General features: G+C 52.4%; 1 protein-coding gene across 5 annotated transcripts; it reads left to right on the top strand.

Annotated features, from left to right (window-relative positions):
* The first annotated feature begins 9,485 nt into the window (after positions 1-9,485).
* Positions 9,486-20,923, top strand: SEPTIN4 (septin 4). Of its 5 annotated transcripts, XM_008271220.4 has the most exons (13): positions 9,648-9,770; positions 13,341-13,440; positions 14,639-14,935; positions 15,278-15,371; positions 15,813-15,899; positions 16,379-16,502; positions 19,071-19,205; positions 19,319-19,436; positions 19,525-19,626; positions 19,822-19,918; positions 20,012-20,174; positions 20,337-20,436; positions 20,705-20,923. In XM_008271220.4, the coding sequence occupies exons 2-13, from the start codon at positions 13,345-13,347 to the stop codon at positions 20,762-20,764; spliced, it is 1,473 nt and encodes a 490-aa protein (XP_008269442.1). In that variant the 5' UTR covers positions 9,648-9,770; positions 13,341-13,344; the 3' UTR covers positions 20,765-20,923. The 5 variants fall into 5 exon arrangements, with proteins under 5 accessions (XP_008269443.1, XP_008269445.1, XP_008269442.1 ...); XM_008271221.4 differs by lacking the exon at positions 13,341-13,440 and having other exon boundaries at positions 9,486-9,770; XM_002719263.5 differs by lacking the exons at positions 9,648-9,770; positions 13,341-13,440 and adding an exon at positions 12,214-12,452.
* Positions 20,924-22,379: the final 1,456 nt, after the last annotated feature.

The following is a 22,379-nucleotide window of genomic DNA, read 5'->3' as shown; positions in this document are numbered from 1 at the left end:
GGAGTTACTTCTTGAAAGGAGACTAATTTAAGCCCCATGGCCTTTCAGCGTAACTGGTCTTACCTACCATACTAAAAACACCACCAGAACAAATTGACCTTGCTTCGCAGTCGTGCTCAGGGCCAAGTCCACACTAATTCATGTTAAGAGCTCGTCTGTGTCTCTGGTTCCTCAGAACTCTGCTCAAGCCCCTATCTATGACTCAGGAGGTACTTACTAGCTGCTGCCCAAACAGGATCTCCAGGAATGTTTAGGCCTCCTTCTTGAGGCCATCAGTGGATCTTGTGGCCAACTCTAGAATCCTTAAGAGAAATGTCACCTTGTATGGAGGAAGATGGGGACCATCTCTTATAGAGTGAATCTGACAGCAGGGAGTTTTTGCCGTGAGCACTGTTGCTCCAAATATGTTCTAGCTGTGTGAGCATAAGCCACAGTTCCGGATGAATAAGTTCCTGGGGAGGAGAGGGTCCTGGGAAGGTAATCCAGTCACAGCCAGCATGAACCCTCTGAGTAATGGACAGCACCAAGAAGAGGGCAGCTCTGCCCTTTAGAGGGAGCAGAGCTCTATAAAGTAGGGATGTGGTTAAGTATGAACTCTGGACTTACCTCATTGGGTTTGAACCCTGAAGCCACTGTTTTCTGACTGTGCCCTGGGGTAAGTTGTTTTACCTGTACAAGCCTCAGTTTCTCTATCTCTTAACAGGAATAATGGTTTCCTTTTAGAGTTATTATGAGGATTAACCAAGCTGTTATATGTAGAGCACTTAGCATGGTTCTTGGCAGCAGTGAGCACTCAGTGAGTTGCTAGCTGTTGTTATTTGGGCTACTTTTAGTAGGAAGGGATTTAGGCCCAGATATGCTCAAATCCACTGGGTGTCTTTAGTAAAATTCTCTTTTTCCCTTCTGTTGATCCTCTGGATTCCATTTGCTGTCCCGTGGGAATGCCTGGCTTCTACATCTCTGACAGATGAGGAGGTAAGGAGTCCCCTGGGAAGTTACTTTCAATCTTCCTGTTCACTTCCCCTTTTGCCCCCATGATCTTATCCAAGCCCCACTCCTGTCCTCTGAGGGGAGGTTTGGAAGGAGATAGATACAGCTTCTTCCTATGGTTGGACAAGTTGTTCACTGTACAAGGGCACCTGATGAAGCACCAAGTGTGACTGAAAGGTAGCCTGTGCTCCACTTTACCAAGCTGTGCACCTGTGGAGCTGCATCTGCCCAGGGGGCTTGCACAGAAGTACTATAGGGGCTAGCTTACAGCCCTGGAGGGGAAAGAATAGAGACCTGCTGGCAGATGAGGCATCATGCCAAGTGCTCTGTGGAGAGACCAAGCAGCCATGTGTTGGGTCAGTCCCCACCTTGCTCTCCTCTCTCTAGCCTGGGGCGCTGCAGAAAAGGATCATGTTTCTGGGTTACACACTATCTGTCTCCTCAACTTGGAAAGACATAAGGTAGACTCTGCTCACAGCAACCCCGTGTCCTAAATTTGGCAGAGTGTCCTAATTTCACTGTGCATTTGTTGTCCCCCTAAGTCCTTAGGCTCTTCTTGGCCTGTGTTTGATAAGATGGTCAAAGTTCTGCTGCTTCCATCCTTTCTCTTGCCCTTTTTCTCTCTTATTCCAAACCTAGCAATGGCTTTTAATGAGTCCCATTCGTGGAATAGCCCAGATGAAAAGCTGACTACACTTGGAAAACAATTGAGTAGATGAGCAAGGGGTAGTCTGGACTCAGATAATGGAACAGCTGAAAGGGAGGTGTCCAGCAATGTGGCTGCCACCCCCTCTGCATGGATTCTTACTCAGCCCCAGGCCCTGAGCTCAGTGGGAGCTGGGAACAAATACATTTAGAGATTATCTCCCTTTCTCCCTCCCTCCTCCCTTCCTTGCATAGGCAGTTTCTGTTCCCATGTCTAGAACTCTGCTAGGCACTACAGGGAGAAGCATTGAAACCTTAGGGAACAAGCATTGTTTGGTTTTTGAGAAACTTTACCATCTGGTTAGGGAGATAAGACAGACAGGAAATGTTTAGACAACAGAGTGCAATAGTCTGTGCTCCACTGTCAAAATAAACAGAACAGACTGATTAGGTGCTCTTGGAGGGTCTTAGGGGAGATGGGTAGGGGGTCAGGTTATACCCTCTTTCCCAATGCCCAACGCAGATGACCTAATGGCTAGCCTCTTACTCACCCCTCAGTACAAATCTATACCTTTGGGAATGCATATATTTCCCTTTGTTGAGGAGTTGAGGTTTTTGAGTGAGCAGGTTCCTCCCTGTTCCCCATGCTCACTCCCTTTTTCTGTGCATCTTGTTTTAGTTTAGGAAGTCAAAAGCCTTGGCAGCAGGATGGCTCCTTCCCAAAATAGCTCTTATCCTGTCTGGATAATCACAGCTCTCCAGCACTGTTCAGCAGCAGAGCTGTTCCCCAGAAGCTGGGAAGAGAGGGCTGCTGGTCTTCTCTGGCCCCCTGGAGGTAGAGTGCATGGAGGTGGGCCAGGTGCTTTCCCCACAAAGCCTGGGAGAGGGAGCCTTTCCTCAGCCTGGCTGCTAGGCCGCATGACCCCAAGACAGCCCCAGGGTGGAGACTGCAGTGCTGGTTGCTGGTGTCCAAGGCCTCTGGCTCCTCTGCTCTGGGAATGGTTAGCCATAAAGGCTGTTTCAAATTCTGTTCTTGGTAGGGAGTCTCTGGTGGCCCAGCCATGGTGTTTGGCTGTGGAAGGCAGCATGTTTATTGTTGTACCTCACAAGCCCCTCTGTGTCCCCCAACTCAACTTCTCTCCTCATTTCTCTTCTCTTCCCAAACAACTCCTCAAGGCTCTTTGGTCCAAGCACAGATGCTTCTCATCCTTTGATTGGGATGTTAGGGTCTAGAAGTCTTTCCCAGAGGAGCTTTTGCTGGACAGAGCCAAGCATTCCTGCTGGGGGTGCTTTGCTATCAGAATTAGCAGCAGTGCAACAGGAAGATTCTGAAGTGGCTCCACTGGGTCAGTCAAGTCGGCCTTCTCACAGCCCTGGGGAGTTCCTAGAAATAAAACAGCTCTTGATGAGGGGATATGCTAGCCCCAAAGATTCTGTGCCTTCAAGGCACCTGGCCCACTTGCCCTTGAATGTGACTTCTAAGGCTGTCAGGGGACAGGTGGTTTACTCTCTGCTGTATCATGTCAATTATGCAAGAAACTGACCTTGGAAAATGGGCCATGAACCAGAAGAAGTCATCTCAGTGATACCTAAGTGTTTTCAGGGTAACACGTCATTTGACTCCTGAGAGACAGGTCAATCAGCCTTCTATCAGCTTCTGAACCACAGGGATAGGGAATTCTGCTCATAGGAACTCATTTACAAAGGAAAATCCCAAGCCATTGAGGAACCTGGAGAGTCTCTGCCTTCACAGGGTGCTGACAGAATCCTGGGCCCCGGGCTTTCTGAAAGGAACCCTGGAAATGGTCTTTTCCACTCCCCTCATTTCCTCTTGCTTTGTGCAGAGGCTTGTAGTTGAGGAAAGAGAATTGCAGAAAGTGGGGCAGGGCACCTCGGGAGGCTTTTCATAGCAGCTTGAGCCTCAGCACAGCTTCCTAGGAAGCAGGCATCTTCTATCACGTGACTCCTTGTTCACCTCCAGCTTCCATGGGCAGCCAATTCCACAGGAGGATGGAAGGCCCCTGGCCACGACTTCCTAAGCTGAGGACAGGCTAGGTTGCCTGGGACTTTCCTGGCTTTAGAACTGAAAGTCCCATGTCCTGAGACCCTCCTCAGCCCTGGGCAAACAGACAGTTGGTGACCTGGGACAGTCTGCCTCAGAAAGCAGCCCTGGAAGCACAAGGTAGGGAAAGCTGTCGGAACCAGGCAGGTTCCTCATCTGCCTACAACATGGGAGCAGGAGAATGTGGTATCTTCCTCTGGGCCTTATGGTAAATCTGAGGTCAGAACCTCTCAGTTTTTTTGTGCTGCTAGGAATGATCCCACATAGCAAAGAATCTGTCTCATTCATTTTGGACCTTCCGCCATATCTTTAGAAGCTACTTGGTTCTAACAGGAACCCATCTCCAACATCACATCATTTTAAAAATAATTGTTTAGCTGACACAAGTGACTCATGTATATGAGATCCAGTGTGATGTCTCAGCACATGTTATACAGTGTATAACGGCCAGATCAGGGTAATTGGCATATCCTCACATTGCATCTTTCTGTCACAGTAGTTTGGTGATGTTCAAAATGGCTGACTTTTCAAATGAGAGGAGAAACAGGGGGCCTTGGTGGATGAGGGAGCCACACTTTAGAAGCAGAATGCATATTTGGGTGAGGAAGCAAATCTGTAATCAAGAAGCCACCCTGACAGCTGCTGAGCCAGGGGAAGGCTGTCCTTAGTGGCAGAAATGGCCATGTCCCTTCACTGTCCACTGCTCAGCTGCTTTGGCCCAGCTGCCATGGAGGCAGCAAGAGACAGCTGCCTCTGAATGAAGGCCCGGAGGAAGGGGACAGAAAGGGAGCAGAATGGGAGGTAGCTTGGGCTCTGGCATTGTGGCTGGGAGACCTGGGCCAACCAAAGTCATTTCTACCACAAGCAAAGTCATTTAGCTCCGAGGGTCTCCCCAGTGGCTGTTTTTAGGAACTTGGGCCGGTAAGTCTGCTTTCTAGAGAACAACTGGTATCTAACTGGAGAAGCTCACTCCATAGGTCGTGGCAGCATGGTCATTCCAATGACACTTTAGTCTAAGGCATTCTCTGGTATTCTTTCTCCTCCCAGCTGCCTACACCCGTTAAAACATGCATGCATTAAATCCCTTGGAGGGAAGGTATTTGAAATAGTCGCTTTTTTTTTTTTTAAAGAGTTTATTTATTTATTTGAGAGGTAAAATTACAGAGAGAGGGAGATACAGAGAGAAAGGTCTTCCATCTGCTGGTTCACTCCCCAAATGGCCACAATGGCCAAAGCTGAGCAGATCTGAAGCCAGGAGCTTCTTCCAGGTCTCATGTGGGTGCAGGGACCCAAGCACTTGGGCTATCTACTGCTTTCCCAGGCTACAGCAGAGAGCTGGATCAGAAGAGGAGCAGCTGGGACTAGAACCAGTGCCCATATGGGATGCCGGCGTCACAGGCGGAGAGTTAGCACACTATGCCACAGCACTGGCCCGGAAATAGTCACATTCGTACTTGCTGATTTGGTGTTAATTTTCTCATTAGCAGAGGTAATAGCTACATTCATTTTAGATTATACTATGTAAATTGTGTTAGTGAATCTATAGCCACCTATATTGTTGGTATTTTTCCCCCCTTTCCCAGATGAAGAAACTGAGCCTCGGAGCTTATTCATCAAAGCTGAGAGCACTTTAAGGAGCATCTGGCCTAGGGATTCAACTATGTGGTGTAGACTTCTTTTTCTGTAGCCATATCTTCCTTCTCAGTATTTCAGCAGCACCTTTAGATATCAAGAACTGTGAAGGGAAAATTCCAGTAGGAGGAACATCTGTGTCTTTGCATGTGAACTGGGAGGCAGGAGGTAGGTGGGGCCTGTGAGCAGTTAGAATGAAGGGCAAGAGATGGGTCAGTGGAGCCCAAGGCCCCAAGGCTAATCTGTGCTCTAAAATGAGAGTGGAAAGCTGATCAATGAATCCCTTTTAGTCAGTCTGTATTGATCAGCCATTCCTGGGGGCAGAGCCTGGTCACCCAGGCAGACCTCACATCACATGTTCACTGAGTTGAAGTGAGCAGAGGTTACAGGAGAAGTTAAAATAGAAGATACACTCCCTGCCCTTGAGGGGCTTGCGGTTAATCTGGGAGAGAAAAGTATACAGATGGGTCACTTGAAAGGGTGTGGACATCAAAAGACAAAGTCCAGTGAAATGAATCAGCAAAGCTTCTAGCACGGAGGCACTTTGAGGATAAAATCCAAGGGGAGGAAGACTTTGGCACAGTATAATGAAGAGCTTGGGAACTCAGCTGCCCAGTAATTGTAGGAGATTTGTTAAAGTCAGTGGCTTTTTGGCCATGGACAGTGTTCAAACAGATGCTGGTAAGAGGAGCTCTCAAGAGCAGTCAGACATCCTGCGGGTAGTCACATTCAGAGGCATTTAAGTCCCTCCCAACCTCGAGCTGCTGTAGCCCTCCCTGCTCAGGGATAGTGTAGGAAGGACATTCTTCCCCATCAGCGTGGCTGCCCTCTAGCACCCTGCCAGGTCTGGAACTGCCCCTCTCCACAGCCATTCAACAGGAGCCAGAAAACGGTGCTCCCCAGCCTTGCCACCCATATCTCACCCCCATCCCAGGATCACGGGACATGAAGTAGCAGTAGCAGGAAAGTGGGACTTAAGGTAATTTGGCTTCTTGCCTCTGCACAGACCTTGCTGGATAGACTAGCTGAGGTTTCCTTGAAAGAAGCAACACAGAGATAGCCCTTTGGCCTGCCTCTGCAAGAAAGGAGGAGGTACAATTAGATCTTGCACTACCTAAGGGAAATTTAGGTACTGAATGAAAAAAAAAAATGGCCTTTGCTAGTCATGCAGATCGGAAATCCTGATTTCCTGTGGTTACCATTCTTTATTCTTGGCTTTGAACCTAGGACCTGGCTTGGCCCAAGTGCAGCCTCCTTGCTTAGTTCCTGTGCCAGGATCTCCTGGTCTTCATGAATGGGTAGGCAGGAAAGACCCAGTGGAAGGGACCAGGAGATTTTCCACACAGAGTATGTTCGCCTGACCTAAGCAGGGGAGCTCAGGATGGTAGGCTTGAGCTGTGGTTGCTGATCTGAGCTTTCCAGAGGAGTGATCCTCTATACCAAATTAAGTATCCACTGCCCAGACAATTGGTTGAATACCCCACCCTAGGTGCACCTGGAAAACAGTACTTAAGGACATGAGTGCCTGGTGTGATGTTGAATATCAAGGAACAGCCAGATCCCCAAGAGCCAAGTGATCCTGAAGCAAAGTTGGCCAGGCCACCTGCTGCTGGCTGGAGGTGGGGAAAAACACTCAGTTGTCTGGAACCCACCCTACAGCTGCTGCCTCCATCAACACAGAATGTGAGGGCTGGAGTTGAGGGTGTCCAGTCTTCTGCAGGAAGGTAAACAGAGACCCAGAAGGTCAAAGAATTTTTAGAGAGTGAGATAATAGCCAAGGCTGGCCCGGGGACTTCAGTCAAGCTTTCTCAGAGCCCTCTGCAGGACTCACACAATAGTTCAAAGTTTTATATTCAGCTTTTTTTGTTGATTTGTTTTTAAAAACATTGATTTATTTATTTGAAAGGCACAGTGACAGAGAGGGACACAAACATAGCGATCCTCTGTCTGCTGTTTCACTCCCCAAATGGCTTCAACGAGTGGGGCTGGGCCAGGCCAAAGCCAGGAGCCAGGAATTCCATCTTGGTTTTCTACCTGGGTGCAGGGACTTGGGCCATCATCTGTCATTTTCCCAAGTGCATTAGCAGGGAACCAGATCAGAAGCAGAGCAGCCAGGACTGAAACCTGCACTGTGATATGGGATGCTAATGTCGCAAGCATCGGCTTAACCCACTGTGCCACAATGCCAGCCTCTGTCTTCAGCGTTTCCTTTATCCAGCATGCCTCAGGTTGGGCAGTAATTAGAAAAGGACTGTGACCATCAAGACCTCCAACATTCATGGAACTAAGTGCCATGGTCTCGGGCTTCTCTTGGAGGCTCACTTCCTCAAGGCAAGCTGGCACCACGCAGGGCACTCTGGACCTTGTGCAGCAAGTGTCCGAGAAGAGCTGGGATTCCAGCCACAGCTGCGGCTGAGCTGGCTGAGCTGCATTTTGAGATGTTTCTGTGTCCACGCTTGGAACACAGCTGGGGCTGGGTGGGGGAGGGTGGTTCTGGTTGAGGAAAACAGGGCTTTGTGATGAGGCCTGCCTTCTTTGACTAGGCTTTATGCCTACCCTTAGTCCACACAGCTGCTAACTGGAAGAACCCAAGAAGTATTCTCCTAACTGCATGCATGAGTATTTGCAGCCCGCGGCTTTGAACATTGGGGCATTGTGTGGCCCAAGCTTAGCATTAGGGTCTGATGGCATCTGCAGCTGCTGCTTCTGTAGACTTCCAACAGCCATTGGTTCCTTTCTTTATGTCTTTATGTCTTTGTGTTCTTGAATACAGCTTCAGATCTCCTGGTCTGCCCCAGGCTTTTTCCTCTCTACCTCCAGAGGTTCCCTCTCCTTAGAGCCACAATACTGGATCCTGTCCTGTGCCTCCTCCCACTTCCCTCACTTCCTAGGCCTTCTCCTGAGTCTCTTGTGGGGCCAGCATTTCTTCATCACCTCCTGTTTCTGCCTTGCTTTGTGAACTTCTTCCAAAGCCTAGAGCAGCACCAAGCATACCCCCCCCCCCACTGCATCTACTTTTAGAATGTCAGAGCTGCAAGGAACCTTCAACATTATCTAAAATAGTCCCCTTGTTTTCAGGGCTGGAAACTGAGGCCCTGACAGGTTCAGGGAGTTGCCCAAAGTCACCAAACTTGAAAGGTTTCTCCTCTGCTGCTGGCTCCTGAACACTCCGATGTCTTTAAGCAGCAACGTCCCGCCAATCCTCCATTCCAGTGCCACATTTGCACTTGTTTCTCCAACAGCAGCCCTGCCTAATTTCACCTGCTGTCTCCAGGTGCTCTTCCCTCCCACAGCTGAGTACCTTCCAGTTCCAGCCATGGCCACTGGTTCACACATTGCCCTCCAATAGGGTAGGAAGGCCTCTGGCCTTCTACATACAGAAAGGACCATGTCTGTGGACCTGCCCTGGGGGTAGGTCTTGGGGGTCAGGCAGGGGCATGCTTCTGGAAACTTCCTCAGGAGCCTGACCAGCTCCCACCCTACTTAGCTCAGGAAATCCCTTACCAACTGCCCATCCCCCAGGCATCTATCTTGCCCTAGCTGCTACCCTGACCCTTCTGAGCCTCTAATGCCTGCAAAGCTGCTGGGCGTCTGTCTCACAGCCTCTCACCTGCTTGGCAGAGGAAGAGTGGCCCAGTTGGGCATGGGTCGTGCATGGGCTGGTCTCTCCCAAGGCCCCACTTTCCTCAGCCCCAGGCAAGGCTTTGCCACCTTATTAAAGCCACTCGGCCTCTCCAACCCTTCCTGCAGATGATTCCTAGATAATTTGTGCAGCAGATCCTCTTTAATCTTTGATTTGGGGCACCGCACGAAGGGAACCTGCTGCTAACCTGTGTCTTCACAGCTTGAATGGGGGTGGACAATGTGACACTCTTTTAGGTAGTCTGGTGGGGGTATGGGAAATCAGTCGTTTGGACATCAGTCAGCTTCACTTTCTGAAAACCCTGCTGAATCGTCGGGGTAACTGTTTTCTCCCCAACTTGTGTGGCAACTCCCCCTCCCCTTGGAAAGGATGACGGGGTGCCATTCTTTGGGGACCTGCTCAAGCCCCCCCAGGATGCTGCGCTGCCCAAACAGGCCACTGTCAGGGGTAGGAAAAGGAAGAGCCAAGTGTCCAGCGCAGCAGAGGGACGAGGACCCGAGGCTCTGACCTTGTCCTGAGCAACTCTCCATCCTCTGCGCCTTCGGGGGCCGCGGGCTTCAAGGCGGGGGTCCCCCAGTCTGGCGCCACCCTCGCGCCGGCACCCAGCACAGCAGAGGTGCAGGCCCCCGCCCCGTGACCGACTCGCCCCGCCCCTGCCGCTGGGCCCCGCCCCCCAGCGGTCCGCACTCGGGGAGGCGGGTGGGGGCTGGCGGTGCGGCGAGGTCGGCGCGCAGCTCCCGCCGCAAGTCGCTCGGGCGCTGTCCAGGCGGAGCCGGCCCGGCCCGGGCTGCAGCCATGGTAAGGCGGGCGGGCGCGGGGCAGGGCCGGGGCACGGAGGGCCCGTTGCTCCCGGACGATTCCAGGGGACCCACAGCGCCGCAGCCCCGGCTGTGCGGGGCAGGAGGCGCTGTCTCCAGCGCTGGCCGGAGAAGCTGCGTCGCCGCTCTCAAGTTTGTCCTCTGATCCGAGCAGCGGCAGAGTGGGCCCCGACCCCCGGGATGCCGCCCGCGGTCTTGGGCGAAGGGGTGGGTCCGTGCTGAGGGAGGTGCCCGCTGACCGAGACGCGCATGTGGGGCTGGGAGGGCGCGTCAGCGACTAGCGGAGGTGAGGGTCCCCGTCCTTGCCAGGTCAGCTGTTAACCTCCTCACCCACTGCCCTGAGCAAAGGGGCCAACACCAGCGTCCTGTGGAAAACGCAAAGGACGCCCATAGACCATGCCCGGAAGGGGTGAGACCCTTGGTCCTTCCTTCCCCCATCACAAGGGGCAGCCCCTGGGCTTTTCCCAGAAGGACCTGGAAGAGAAGAAAGCCAGCTCACCATCCTGCCCGGTGGGTTCAGCCATATCCCTCTGTCCCTCTGCTCCCAGACAGGAACCGTGAGGGAAGCTTCCTCCTGCTGCATCTGCGCACCCCCGCCCCACACACACACAACCTTTCACTCTGCAGTGGTGGGGGCTGGGGGTGCTCATTCCTGCCACCTGCCTATAGTGGGAAGAGAAACAGTAGCCCTAGCCAATCTCCCTGGAGGCTCAGGTAGGAAGTTCTGATGATTGCCTGTGAGGGCGCCAGCTCCTCTCCTGCCGTTGTTGCCACAGGCAGTGTGTGAGTGTCAGGGTCTCCGGGCACATGTCATCCTCCACCCAGTCTGGAAGCCCCCAGCCTTTGCCTTCTGCAGTGGAAGACACAAGCTGCTTTCAGCGGCAGGGGATCCGTTGCCAGCCTGTGGGGGGCAGGATGTTGGCTTCTAGCAGCCTCCAGAAGGGAACTCCCTGGGCCTGGTGGAGTCAGAAGCTTCCAGGTCTGGAAAAAACAACCTTTTGGGTTCTTGTCTCTCAAGCTGTGTCCAGGCAAAGGCCCAAGTTCTTGGCCAGGAAGTCTTGGTGACCCTGTGACCTAAGAGGGGGTTTCTGGGAGAGGCCCAGGGGTGCCCGTCTGTATCCTTGCTCCCCAAATGGGGGATGGACAGGCTGATTGTTCTAGGGATGGAAGCCTGGGGAAGCACTGACTATCCCAAGTGCCAAGCCTCGCAGGGGCCAGAGAGGCTTTTCTGCCACACACTAAGTTTGGTTCAGCTGAGGTCTTGGTGCTTTCAGCTTGGCTGAGGCCACCCATGCTTTCTAATTAAAGATACATCGCCATCACCAAAGTCCCCAGCCTTAGGTCCCTGCCCTGAAGGCAGCCAAGTTCCTAGACCCTTCCAGTCAGGCCAGATTCCTCTCTGAGGGTCTCCTTGTTAACGGAGGTCGGTGTCCAGTGGCTTAGGAAATCTACAGCCCAGGAGCCCCCAGGGAGTTTAAATTTGCATGTGAAAACAATAATAGGCCAACACTAATGACATCCTGTGACTTGAGATCTACCTTCTCTGCAAGTTCAAAGCCCAGCCTCCCTGGGAGGCAAGGAAGAGCCATTAAGGCCCTGAAATTAAGGCACTGTGCAGACTCACACAGGGTATTTCCAGCACAACCGGAAGCATTTGGCCTGACTCCTAGTCAAGTGCACCATCTGCGCACTCCCAGCCTAGCCCCTCAATTTGTTTCCCACCTAAATGGCAGCTTTGAAATCTCAGGGATGCGAGCTTCTCTTTGGCTTCAAGCCTTGCCCCTGGGAGATCAAGTGCTAGCAGCTCCCTGTTGACTCTGAGGGATGATGGAATTGATACAGGCTCCCATGAGTCAGAGGACAGGCATCCCAGGCCTGAAGGAGTCCCTGGAGCAAACCCCCTTAGTGGCAGGAGTTCCCTGTAGGGAAGTCTAGAAGCAGTTTTCTGAAGACAGGGTCTCTGCTGGGAGAAAACCAAGGGACACTTGAGAAGTCCCATGAGAAGCTATACACAGGGCTATGTATAAAAGAAACATCCTACTTTATAAAACATACATCCTACTTTAGTGCTGCTTAAAGTTAAGGTAAAATTGGGAGATTGTGGGGTGGGAGTCCTTGAGGAATGAGTCTTCTGGGTGGATGCCTCTAGGAACTGATGATGGACCAGGTCACCTTGGGGACAGCTCACAGACCTCCAGCATGCCTCCGTGTCCTCAGGGGTTAAAAAGAGTGGCCCAGTGGATCAAGGGCTTGTGCTGCAGGCTGAGGTTGGTGCTGTGCCCACCAGGGTAGGCAGCGGGCAGGCCTCGTGGGGCAGCCAATCAGAGGAGGAGGGGACTGCAGAGGAACTGAGTGATCTGCTGCAGCTGAGCTTGTCCTTGGAGGGTGGGAGCCAAGGGAGGGGGGGGTGGGAAGGACATTCCACAGGCTTTTTTGGCCCCTGCCAGAAACAGAGGGGGGTCAAAGAGAAAGGGAAAGGCGCAAGCCAGGAAGCTAGATGACAACAAGAGCATCAAGACAAGGCTGTGTCTGTGTGAAGAGCTTTGCCTGGGAGATAAAATTAGACCCAAAGCTTACTGACAGGGAGTCCAAAGAGTGGGGCATGGACCGTTCCCTGGGAAGGCAAAAGAATTCTGTCCCTGAGGACGGGACTGAAGCCCGGGTAAGGTGCTGCTGTGGGAGATGGGTGGACTTGTCTGCTGGGCTAGGATTGGGGCTCAAAGTCAGGAAATGATTTGGTCACAGAGCTGGAGGGCAGGATGGACAGACAGGAGGTGAGGGCCCTGGGGTCTGGCTCCTTGTCCTGAGTTCTTGTGGCCCCTTCCAGGCTGATGAGCAGCCAGGCTGCCCGAGAGGAGGCTGGTGTTGGGTTTCTTGTGGTGCCACTGTTAGATTGTGGGGGCTCCGTGTGTCCCTCAATGTCTTCCCTTTACCCTCCCCTGTTGCCCCTCCACTCAGAACCTCTGGGGCAACCAGGTAGGACACAGCCCTCTCTCACCCACCCTTAGCCTGGCCCCCAGACCAACTGCAGGGTCACTGTGAGGTTGTGCAAAGAGGCAGGGTTTCCTGGAATTCCCCAGACTTAGCTGCCAGACAACAAGACCTGCTGCTCCCTCACCCTGTCCCCTCCATATCTATAATTGATCATCCAAACTGGGACACTTTTGAGAGTGATAGGGAGCACACTTAATCATTGTGTTAGGACAGTAAGCATAAACCAGGGTGTATGGTCACCCCATCAGAAATACTATGGGCAAGAAAAGACTGTGAAGTCAGGCTTGACCCAGGACTGCCTCTTCTGGTCACTGAAATGCATCCTTTCCCCTGTGATGGTTCCACTTTCAGGCTAAAGGGCTTGGCCTCATTTCTTCCTGTCTGTCCAGGCAAGCCCTGGAGACTGTGGCTATAAGCAGGTGTGGGGACTTAGGAGGTGAAAGTCTGGAAGTATCTTAGAGGACTTTTCCTCTAGCCTCCTTTTCTTGATCTGTCTCTGTCATAAAACAAGAAATGTGCATGTCTGTCTTGCTCAATTCTTCCCTTTGTAAAATAGGGATATGCAGGAAGACTATGGCCATCTTATCTCCCCCATCCTGGCTGGGACTCCACAGTGGTCTGGGATAGCCCCCCCTGGCTTGGCCAGTCCCCAGTGGGTGAGTCAGCCTCCGCATCCGGCCCTTGTGCATTGTCTGGGGGTGGCACGTGGGTATTGTGAGGCAGAGCTGAGCCCAGCACTGCCAGGCACCCCACAAAGGAGGCTGACCCCCAAAGGAGAGAAGAGGCTTTAGGGTCTAGAGCTGAGGGTAAGAGTGGGAGGAAAGTGCCCCTCTTCTAAGCTGGGGATGGGGTAGAACAGGCTTCAACAGAGGAACCAGCCCCTGAACCAACCAAACTGGTTCACAGTTTGGGCCACACCCCCTCCTGCACCTCTGGCTCTGGGAAGAGGGGACAAGGGGGCAACTGAGGGGTGCTTCCCCTGTATGTCCCTACCACTGGGGACCATGAGCGGCAGCCCTGGAGTTCCAGCCATCTTTCAGCCCTCCCCGCGCTCTTCCTGACACATCCCATCTTCCCTCACCTGGCCCCTCCCACGTCCTCTCCACCCACACTCAGCACTCATTGGCAAGTTCCAGGGGCAGCTTCTGGAATGGCTAGTGTCTGGAGCAAGGGGTAGGGTCAGCGGTACCGAGCTCAGGGGAGTGAGCACCCAGAGAAGAATCTGTACCTGAGTTCTGAGCTCACTCACCAGCAGTGTGACAGGAGGCGCAGATCCCCCTGCCGGCTCTTGACTTATGGGGGTGGAGGGGTCGGGGAGGGGCCTGCAACGCCCTTCCCCCTCCTTATTTCCCTCGTATCCTTGCTCCATTCTGACTCAGACTCTCCTTTGAGTCCTGAGCCACACTCTCCTCTCAGGTGTTCTGCTGCTGTCTGCTGCCTTCCTACTCAGTATGACTTCCTGACCTTTGGGGCTGGCCCCGGCCCCTGGCTTGCACTGACCCCCAAGGCAGGGCAGCCTCAAAACACCCTGTTGAGAGGGAACGCCAGAATTGGAGCTCCTTGGTTGCCACGCAATTGCTAGGGCTTTGGGGACCACTCAGGACTCCTCCAGGACCCTGGGGCCCTTCCTGGAACCCTGGACTGGGGAGGCTTTGTGAGCAGGAGGGAGGCACACCGAGCACTCCTCGGCTTGGCTGCAGTTCCTTTCTCTTCTAACCACAAGCGCTTTCCCCTCTCTCCTCACCTTCTCCTGTCATCCACATTCTTCCTCCATCTTCCCTTCCGGCTCCCTTCCTGCCAACCTCCCACCTACTTCAACCCCCCCCATCCCCACCCTTCACCCCCCACCCCCAGATCAAGCGTTTCCTGGAGGACACCACGGATGATGCAGAACTGAGCAAGTTCGTGAAGGATTTCCCAGGGAACGAGAGCTGCCACCCATCGGAGGCCAAGACCTGGGTGTCCAGGCCCCAGATCCCGGAGCCAAGGCCCCAGACCCCGGAGATCTATGATGATGACCTGGAGTTGAGACCCCCGTCGTGGCCCCAGGCCTCTGACAGCCAGCAGTACTTCTGTGCCCCAGCCCCTCTCAGCCCCTCCACCCGGCCCCGTAGCCCTTGGGGCAAGCTCGATCCCTATGATTCTTCTGAGGTAGAGCCTCCACTCCTGCCTTTGCCTTCCAGTGGGCTGGCTGGTGCAGGGAGAGCTTCAGGGTGTGTGTGTGTGTGTGTGTGCACGCGCGCGTGCATGTGTATTTGTAGCCTCTCTCTGTCTTGCATCAGTGCCAGCTTTGTGGTACCTGCCTCTAAGAGCCCTGGAAATGGACAGTATCAGCAGGGATGAAAGGCCCGCTGATGACCTCAGATGGGAACTCAGAGGAGTTTGGCACTGCAGCTTTAGGGAAAGGGCAAAGCCCTGGAAGGGAGAGAGAAGACTGGGGGCTGGGATCCCCCTGCCTCCTGCCCTGATGCGTTCTGCCTTCCCGCCTGCTAGGATGACAAGGAGTATGTTGGCTTTGCGACGCTGCCCAACCAAGTCCACCGAAAGTCTGTGAAGAAAGGCTTTGACTTCACCCTCATGGTGGCAGGTAGAAAAGAAGCAGGGCCGGGCTGGGCAGGGGTGGTTTTAGGTGGAGATGAGGGGTATGTGTGGGATAGGGGTGTGGGTAGGGAAGGAGCAAGCAGCAAATGGCTGTGCCTTTTTCCAAAGCAGCCGGGAGCCCCTCCTGGCCAAGAGTACATGTGTGTCAGGTAGAAGGGTGAAGTGGTGCACGGGGTATTTGACCAACAGTTTCTAGTATCTGCCGCTTTCTGTGTGACCTTGGGCAACCTCTTGTCCTTTCTCATTCAGATGAGAAGGCTGGACAAGCCGATCTGTGTCCTGCCTTCCAGCTCCAACATTCTATGGTTTGGTCAGTCTACTCCCACTCAGATAAGAGCAGTTTCCTTCATGCCGAGGTCCAGTAGAGCTGCCACTCCACTATAACTCTTACCTTCTGAACCGGTGCCTCTGTCCTTTCTCCTGTCAGGAGAGTCTGGCCTGGGGAAATCCACTCTGGTCAACAGCCTCTTCCTCACTGATCTGTACCAGGACCGGAAACTCCTCAGTGCCGAAGGTAAGGAGAAGAGCATGAAGAAAGGCAGCTAGACCTGTCTCAGGAATTAAACTTACCCCAGAGTCTGGGGGCTGGGGCCCTCCCTGACGTGCAGGAGACCACGGCTTCCTGGAGAGATTGATGGCACCTCTCCAGAGGCCTCTCTGGCCTGGCAGCCCACCAGCCACGTCCCTAAAGATTTGGGTGCAGAATTAGAGGAGGGACCAGAATCCTGCTCTCTGAATGAGTCTCTGACCCCCAAGAGGATTCCAGGAATTTAAGAAAAAAAAATGGGAGCAGAGAAGAGGCTGGGGCCAGAGCCAACAGCCACCGGCATTTCCTGTGTTGGGAAATGTACTCCTTGCTGGTTCCCAGAGAACAGGCCCCAGGCAGCTTGGGAGTGGGAAGGCAGGCAGCATGAAGCTGGCTGGGGTAGGGCAGTTTGTTCTGACTGGGTAGGTCCCTGTCCTTGCCCTGGCCTCAGTTTCCCCCTTCTCCAGAGCGGATCATGCAAACCGTGGAGATTACTAAGCACGCAGTGGACATAGAAGAGAAGGGTGTGAGGCTGCGGCTCACCATCGTGGACACGCCAGGTTTTGGGGACGCAGTCAACAACACAGAGTGGTATGTCTCAACAAGCCCAAACCCCAGCTGCCCCAGCCTAGTCCACACATACACACAGGAGCCCTTGTCAGGAGAAAGAGATTTGTGACTTTGAACATGTCACTCCCTCTTACTGGACAGCCAACTTCTCCTCCGTAAAGTGAGAGGGAAAGGCCTGGAATCACATCTCTAGTGTTCCTCCTAGTGCTGATCTGTAATTTCATAGTGGGGGTAGGGACGCAAAGAGCAAATGCAAAAATACGTAGCATGGTGCCTGCCGTGTAGTAGGTGCTCAGTAAACATCGCCGTCCTTCCTTACAGGTAGGTCTTGTTGGAAGAACAGGGGTACATGGAGGGGAGAGGTGCAGAAGAGAAGAAGGAAGAGGCAAAGGGAAAAAATAGGTAGAACTTTGTTTAAGTTTCAGGCACCCTGCAGGCTCTCTGCTGGAAGAAGAGGTGGCTTTGCCACACACCTCATCACCCCTGGCTGGAGGGAAGCCTAGGTAATGGGCAGGTGATCAGACCTAAGTGAGTAGGTGAGGGGGGGAGTGGCTAAGAGATAGGAGAAAAGCTGGCGCTTCGATGAAGAAGCTAGGCAGGTGGTGCTCAGAGCCCTAGATGGGAACTGACATCTTGAATGCATTTAGAAACTGCACAATCTGTTTCTTCAACTGAAAAATATCCTTATCACCTCACCCCGTTGATCTGAAAATCACCAGAATAATGCATGAGCATTGGAAAACAGAATAATTACGGGACCAGCAACATCATTTGTGGAACTCAGTGCAAAGTAAAAAGGTGGGGGTCCTTGTTAGGAAGTATTACAGATTTCAAGTTGAAATTCTCCGAGCATCAAACTAAGCATGGGCTCATCTGACTGCAGGTCACTGTGTGACTACTCCGGTCATGTGTCCTTGAAGCTGACCCTGAATAATTGCCTCACACAGTTTTTATTTTTATTTATTTGAAAGGCAGAGTTAGAAAGAGACATTTTTTTTTTTTTAAGATTTATTTATTTGAAAGGCAGAACAACAGAAAGAGGGAGAGACAGAGAGATCTTCTATCTGCTGGTTCACTCCCCAAATAGCTGCAACAGCCAGGGTCTGAGCCAGGCTGAAGCCAGGAGTCTGGAATTGCATCCGATCTCCCACAGGGGTGGCAGAGCCCCATGTACTTGAGATATCCTCTGCTGCCTTCCCAGGCACATTAGCAGAAACCCGGATGAGAAGCAGAGCAGCCGGGACTTGAAGCAGTGCTCTGACATGGGATGCTGGCATTGCAAGTGGCAGACTAACCCACCGTGCCACTGTGCCAGCCCCTGCCTCTCACATTAATCAGATCCTTCTAAGACCTCTTGTGCTCTGTGCCCCCCATCACATGTTTTATCATAACAACAGATGACTTTCAGCTCAGCTAACTGGTCCATACACAGTATGTGGTCTCCATCAATATTCCCAAGGGAGCAAGGTGAGCTCCATATAGTCTGCCCGCTTCCTGCTCTGTCAGTATGTCTTAGCAAACTGGGCTTGCCCTGAAATTCTAGTCCCAGCTGGTACCTGATTCCTACTTAGCAAGTACCACTCTCTCCTTCAGTCAATCTACTCGCCTCCTCTTACCTTCTGTACTAATGATAATAATTTCAAGTTCAGTGATAATCTCACCTCACACTTTACAGTGTACCTCCATAGCTGCTCGTCTAGTCAGCCAACACCAGGTGTCCAGCCTGCGTTGGCCATTTTAAAGGATGCGGAACAAGCATGAATGATCCCTGTCCTTGTGAGACTTACAGTCTAGTGGCAGTGGAGGTGAGGGAAAGGGGAGCAGTTCTCTAACATGCGTCAATCAGATGGCAAGTGAGTACTTGGGTCAGGGAGTCTGCAGTGACAAACATGGAGCTGGAGCCAGAAGGCCAGGGACTCGGGTGGGTAGAGAATCTACTAGCCACATGGTCCATATCAAGTCTCTTAGCAGCTCTGGATTTAATTTCTTCATTTGCCCCATGAGTGAAGATGCTCGTAATGCACAATGCCCACCTGTCAGGGAATTAAGGGCTACACTAGGCAACATAAGAAGAAGAGACCTGAACATGGAGATTCTTGGGGGAAAGATTTATATTTGTTTCACTGAGTGGTGACTAGAAGTATACATTGCTGTAGCCCAGAGAGCTTTCACAGAAGAGGCGGTTCTTGGTTAAGGCCTTAAGGATGGGAGTGGGTTTGGAGAAGTGGAGCAGAGGGTGGAACCACATGAGCATAGGCCATGACTGTGAACCTGACTTGGAGCCTCCCTGGCTTCCAGTTGGTGTTTACCTGCAGCCACCTTGCTATTCTTACTGCTTTGTTTGGTTATCTGGGCCCTCTTCCTCTCATCACACAAGTACTTATTGAATCCTGCCTGTGTGCTTAGAACACGAGACACACACCTTTGTCCCACCCAGGGATCCCCCCACTGAAGATGTAGGAAAGCAAGCCAGGGAATAACAATGTCTTGAACACACTGCTCAGGTCTGGGGCTGCTTCTCTGCAGTCCCAGAGCCCCGCAAGAAGCCCCCACTCCCACAGTGTCTCTGCTTCTCTGTCCCTGCCCCAGCTGGAAGCCTGTGGCAGAATACATCGACCAGCAGTTTGAGCAGTATTTCCGAGATGAGAGTGGCCTGAACCGCAAGAACATCCAAGACAACAGGGTGCACTGCTGCCTGTATTTCATCTCACCCTTCGGCCACGGGTATGGTCTGAGCCTGAGGCTCCTGGCACCACCGGGTGCTGCCAAGGGAACAGGCCAAGAGCACCAGGGGCAGGGCTGCCACTAGCAGGTGGTCACAGATTCCTGTTCCCCAGGCTCCGGCCATTGGATGTTGAATTCATGAAAGCCCTGCATCAGCGGGTCAACATCGTGCCTATCTTGGCTAAGGCGGACACACTGACACCTCCAGAAGTGGACCGCAAGAAACGCAAAGTGAGGGAAGCTGGTTGGGGGAGGGGAGAAGGTGGGCTCCTAGAAAGAATGGGGTCCCCAGAACTGTGGGCCCTCATCCATTTGCCAGATCCGGGAGGAGATTGAGCGCTTTGGAATCAAGATTTATCAGTTTCCAGACTGTGACTCTGATGAGGATGAAGACTTCAAATTACAGGACCAAGCCCTAAAGGTGGGGCCATCCCAGCGCACCCCTTTCCTTCCTTGTTTCTTCTGGGAAGAAGAGGGGAGTAGAATTCTTATATATGGTCAGGCTATCAGGCTAGGAGAGGACCCTGGCTTCCTAGAGTGAAGCCGAGAAGATGAAGATACAGGTGGAAACAGGTGAGAATGGGGGTTGCTGACAAGCACCCCTAAATTTTTCCAGGAAAGCATCCCTTTTGCAGTCATCGGCAGCAACACTGTGGTAGAGGCCAGAGGGCGACGAGTTCGAGGGCGGCTCTACCCCTGGGGCATTGTGGAAGGTAAAGCCCCATGCTTGTGAACAGGATGTCTCCTTGCCTTCGGTGGCACTCTCCTACCCATGCCCCTGGCTGACCCCTAGCCTTGCTATGCAGTGGAAAACCCAGGGCACTGCGACTTTGTGAAGCTGAGGACAATGCTGGTGCGTACCCACATGCAGGACCTGAAGGATGTGACACGGGAAACCCATTATGAGAACTACCGGGCACAGTGCATCCAGAGCATGACTCGCCTGGTGGTGAAGGAAAGGAATCGCAAGTATGACCAGAAGCCAGGACAGAGCTGGCAGGGGGGAGTCCCAAGTGCAGCCTTGGGTGAGACCCAGCCCTTCCCTTGCTCTTCTACAGACCCTGGGCTCAATCCGAGCAGGTGCTGGGGTCCTCCTAGCCTCACCCAACCCTCTCTTTCCCTTCCCCTCAGCAAACTAACTCGAGAGAGTGGTACCGACTTCCCCATCCCTGCTATTCCACAAGGGACAGATCCAGAAACTGAGAAGCTGATCCGAGAGAAAGATGAGGAGGTGAGAGCAGGATCGAGCGGTAGGGACTGAGAGCCTGGGAAGCCCCGTGGTGATCATACAGCTCGGTCTCTCTCGGTTTGGGAGGACAAAGATCTCTGTCTGGTGCATATCTGGGTCCTAGATTGGTCAACTGGTTTCTACTCAGAGTCTTCAATATACCCCAGGGCTACCAATGCCCTGGCTCAAGGGAGCAGAGCCTGGGGGCGATTCCCCAGATACTACAGGCCTCTCTGAAAAGGCCCTGTTTTGATGCGTGTGCCTATTCCAGCTGCGGCGGATGCAGGAGATGCTACACAAAATCCAAAGACAGATGAAGGAGACGCATTAACTGGCTTTCGGCCCCGGATATTTAAATCTTCTCTTCTTCCCGCCCATGCCAGCCGCTCCCAACACCAGCTCTGCTCAGGCCCCTGCAGCTACTGCCACTTCGCCTTACATCCCTGCTGACCTTCCAGAGACTCAGAGGAAATAAAGTTTAATAAATCTGTAGGTGGCTCCTGGTGTCCCTGTCTGTGTCCTCACCACCTCCTCAGGCCAAGGTCCTAGCACTGCTTGGAAAGGTTGATGGAGGAGGATGCTGATTTCTGGCATCCAGCAGGAAAGGAAAAGCCGCAGCGGTGGGGGAGGCAGTTTGCGCTGCCCACGGCAGGGTTCACAGTCTTTCCTCAGAATCCAAGCTCGGTGCAGGCTTTGTGGCACAGCAGGTTAAGCTGCCACTTGGGATGCCCACGTGCCATATTGGAGTGCCATGTAGAGCCCTGGCACTTCTGCTTCTGATCCAGCTTCATGCTAATACAACCTGAGAGGCAGCAGATGATGATGGCTTCAAGTACTTTTTCGGGCATCTGGGGACTGAATCAGGATGGAAGATCTCTCCTTTTCTCTCCTCCCCTCTCCTCCCTCTCTCCACCTCTTTCAAGGCAAGTGAAAACAAACATGAAAAAGACTTCCTTTCAGGTGGCACCGCCATCTTCCAGTCATTTCCCCAAGATGAAAAGGAGAGAGAGTAGCACCCGATGTGTGTTCTCCAGGCCTTTTAGAAAACATGGAGTTGTTCCTTTGGCCACATACATGCGCCTTTACAAGAAAGGTGACATTGCAGACACCAAGGGAATGGCCCCTGTTTAAAAAGGAATGCCCACCAGTGTTACCATGGCAAAAGTGGAAGTCTACAATGTTACCCAGCATGCCCTTGGCATTGTAAACCCTAGGGGCAAGATTCTTGCCAAGAGAAGTAATGTGCATACTGAGCATGTTAAGTACTCTAAGGAACAAGAGAGCTTCTGAGCTGTGTGAAGGAAAATGATCAGAGAAAGGAGGAAGCCGAATAGAGAGGTACCTGAGTTCAACTAAAGTGCCAGCCTGCTCCACCCAGAGAAGCCCACTTTGTCAGACCCAATGGAAAGGAGCCTGAGCTGCTGGAACTCATTCCCTAGGAATTCATGGCATAATAAGTGTAACAAAAAGGAAAGACCTCTAGACTGTTGAAAAAAAAAGAATCCAGCCTGGCCATTTTAGTGACGGTATCAATCGTGCTTCTACTTGGAGCCTGGACCTTTATCCGTCTTTCCCATAGTAGCCTCAGTTATGTAGCCGTTTTGGATATGACACCTGTCTTTGGGAAAACAGCTATTAACCAGATGAAATCTCCTATTTCCTCTCATCTGGGAAAAGATATGCAGAAGTGAATTTCCACATTAGGAATCCTGTGATGCACCACTAAACAAATGCATAAACACTATCATAAATGCTTGCAATGAATAAAAGCACACTCCTTGTCCTAGAGTTCAGTATCTATTGAAATATGAAGCATAGGATAGGATGTATTTGTTCTAGACCCTGGAATTAGAAAGTACCAAACACAGGCAAGGTTCTGGTCTTCCTGGGCCTTACTAATTGTGCTAAAAATTCCAATGCTCTATAAACAGAGATACGTGGGAACA

The sequence above is a fragment of the Oryctolagus cuniculus genome, chromosome 17, assembly GCF_964237555.1.
Source record: "Oryctolagus cuniculus chromosome 17, mOryCun1.1, whole genome shotgun sequence".
In the NCBI taxonomy this organism is placed as follows: Eukaryota; Metazoa; Chordata; class Mammalia; order Lagomorpha; family Leporidae; genus Oryctolagus; species Oryctolagus cuniculus.
This window is presented reverse-complemented; position numbering and strand designations above follow the sequence as displayed.

What these genes read in the sequence shown, in the direction of transcription:
- SEPTIN4 (XM_002719263.5), top strand. Translation starts at nt 12,288, where the DNA reads ATGACAACAAGAGCATCAAGACAAGGCTGTGTCTGTGTGAAGAGCTTT. An exon ending in AGGACGGGACTGAAGCCCGG is followed by an intron (nt 12,453 to 14,638) that starts GTAAGGTGCTGC and finishes CCCCACCCCCAG; the next exon opens with ATCAAGCGTTTCCTGGAGGA. An exon ending in GTGAAGGAAAGGAATCGCAA is followed by an intron (nt 20,175 to 20,336) that starts GTATGACCAGAA and finishes CCTTCCCCTCAG; the next exon opens with CAAACTAACTCGAGAGAGTG.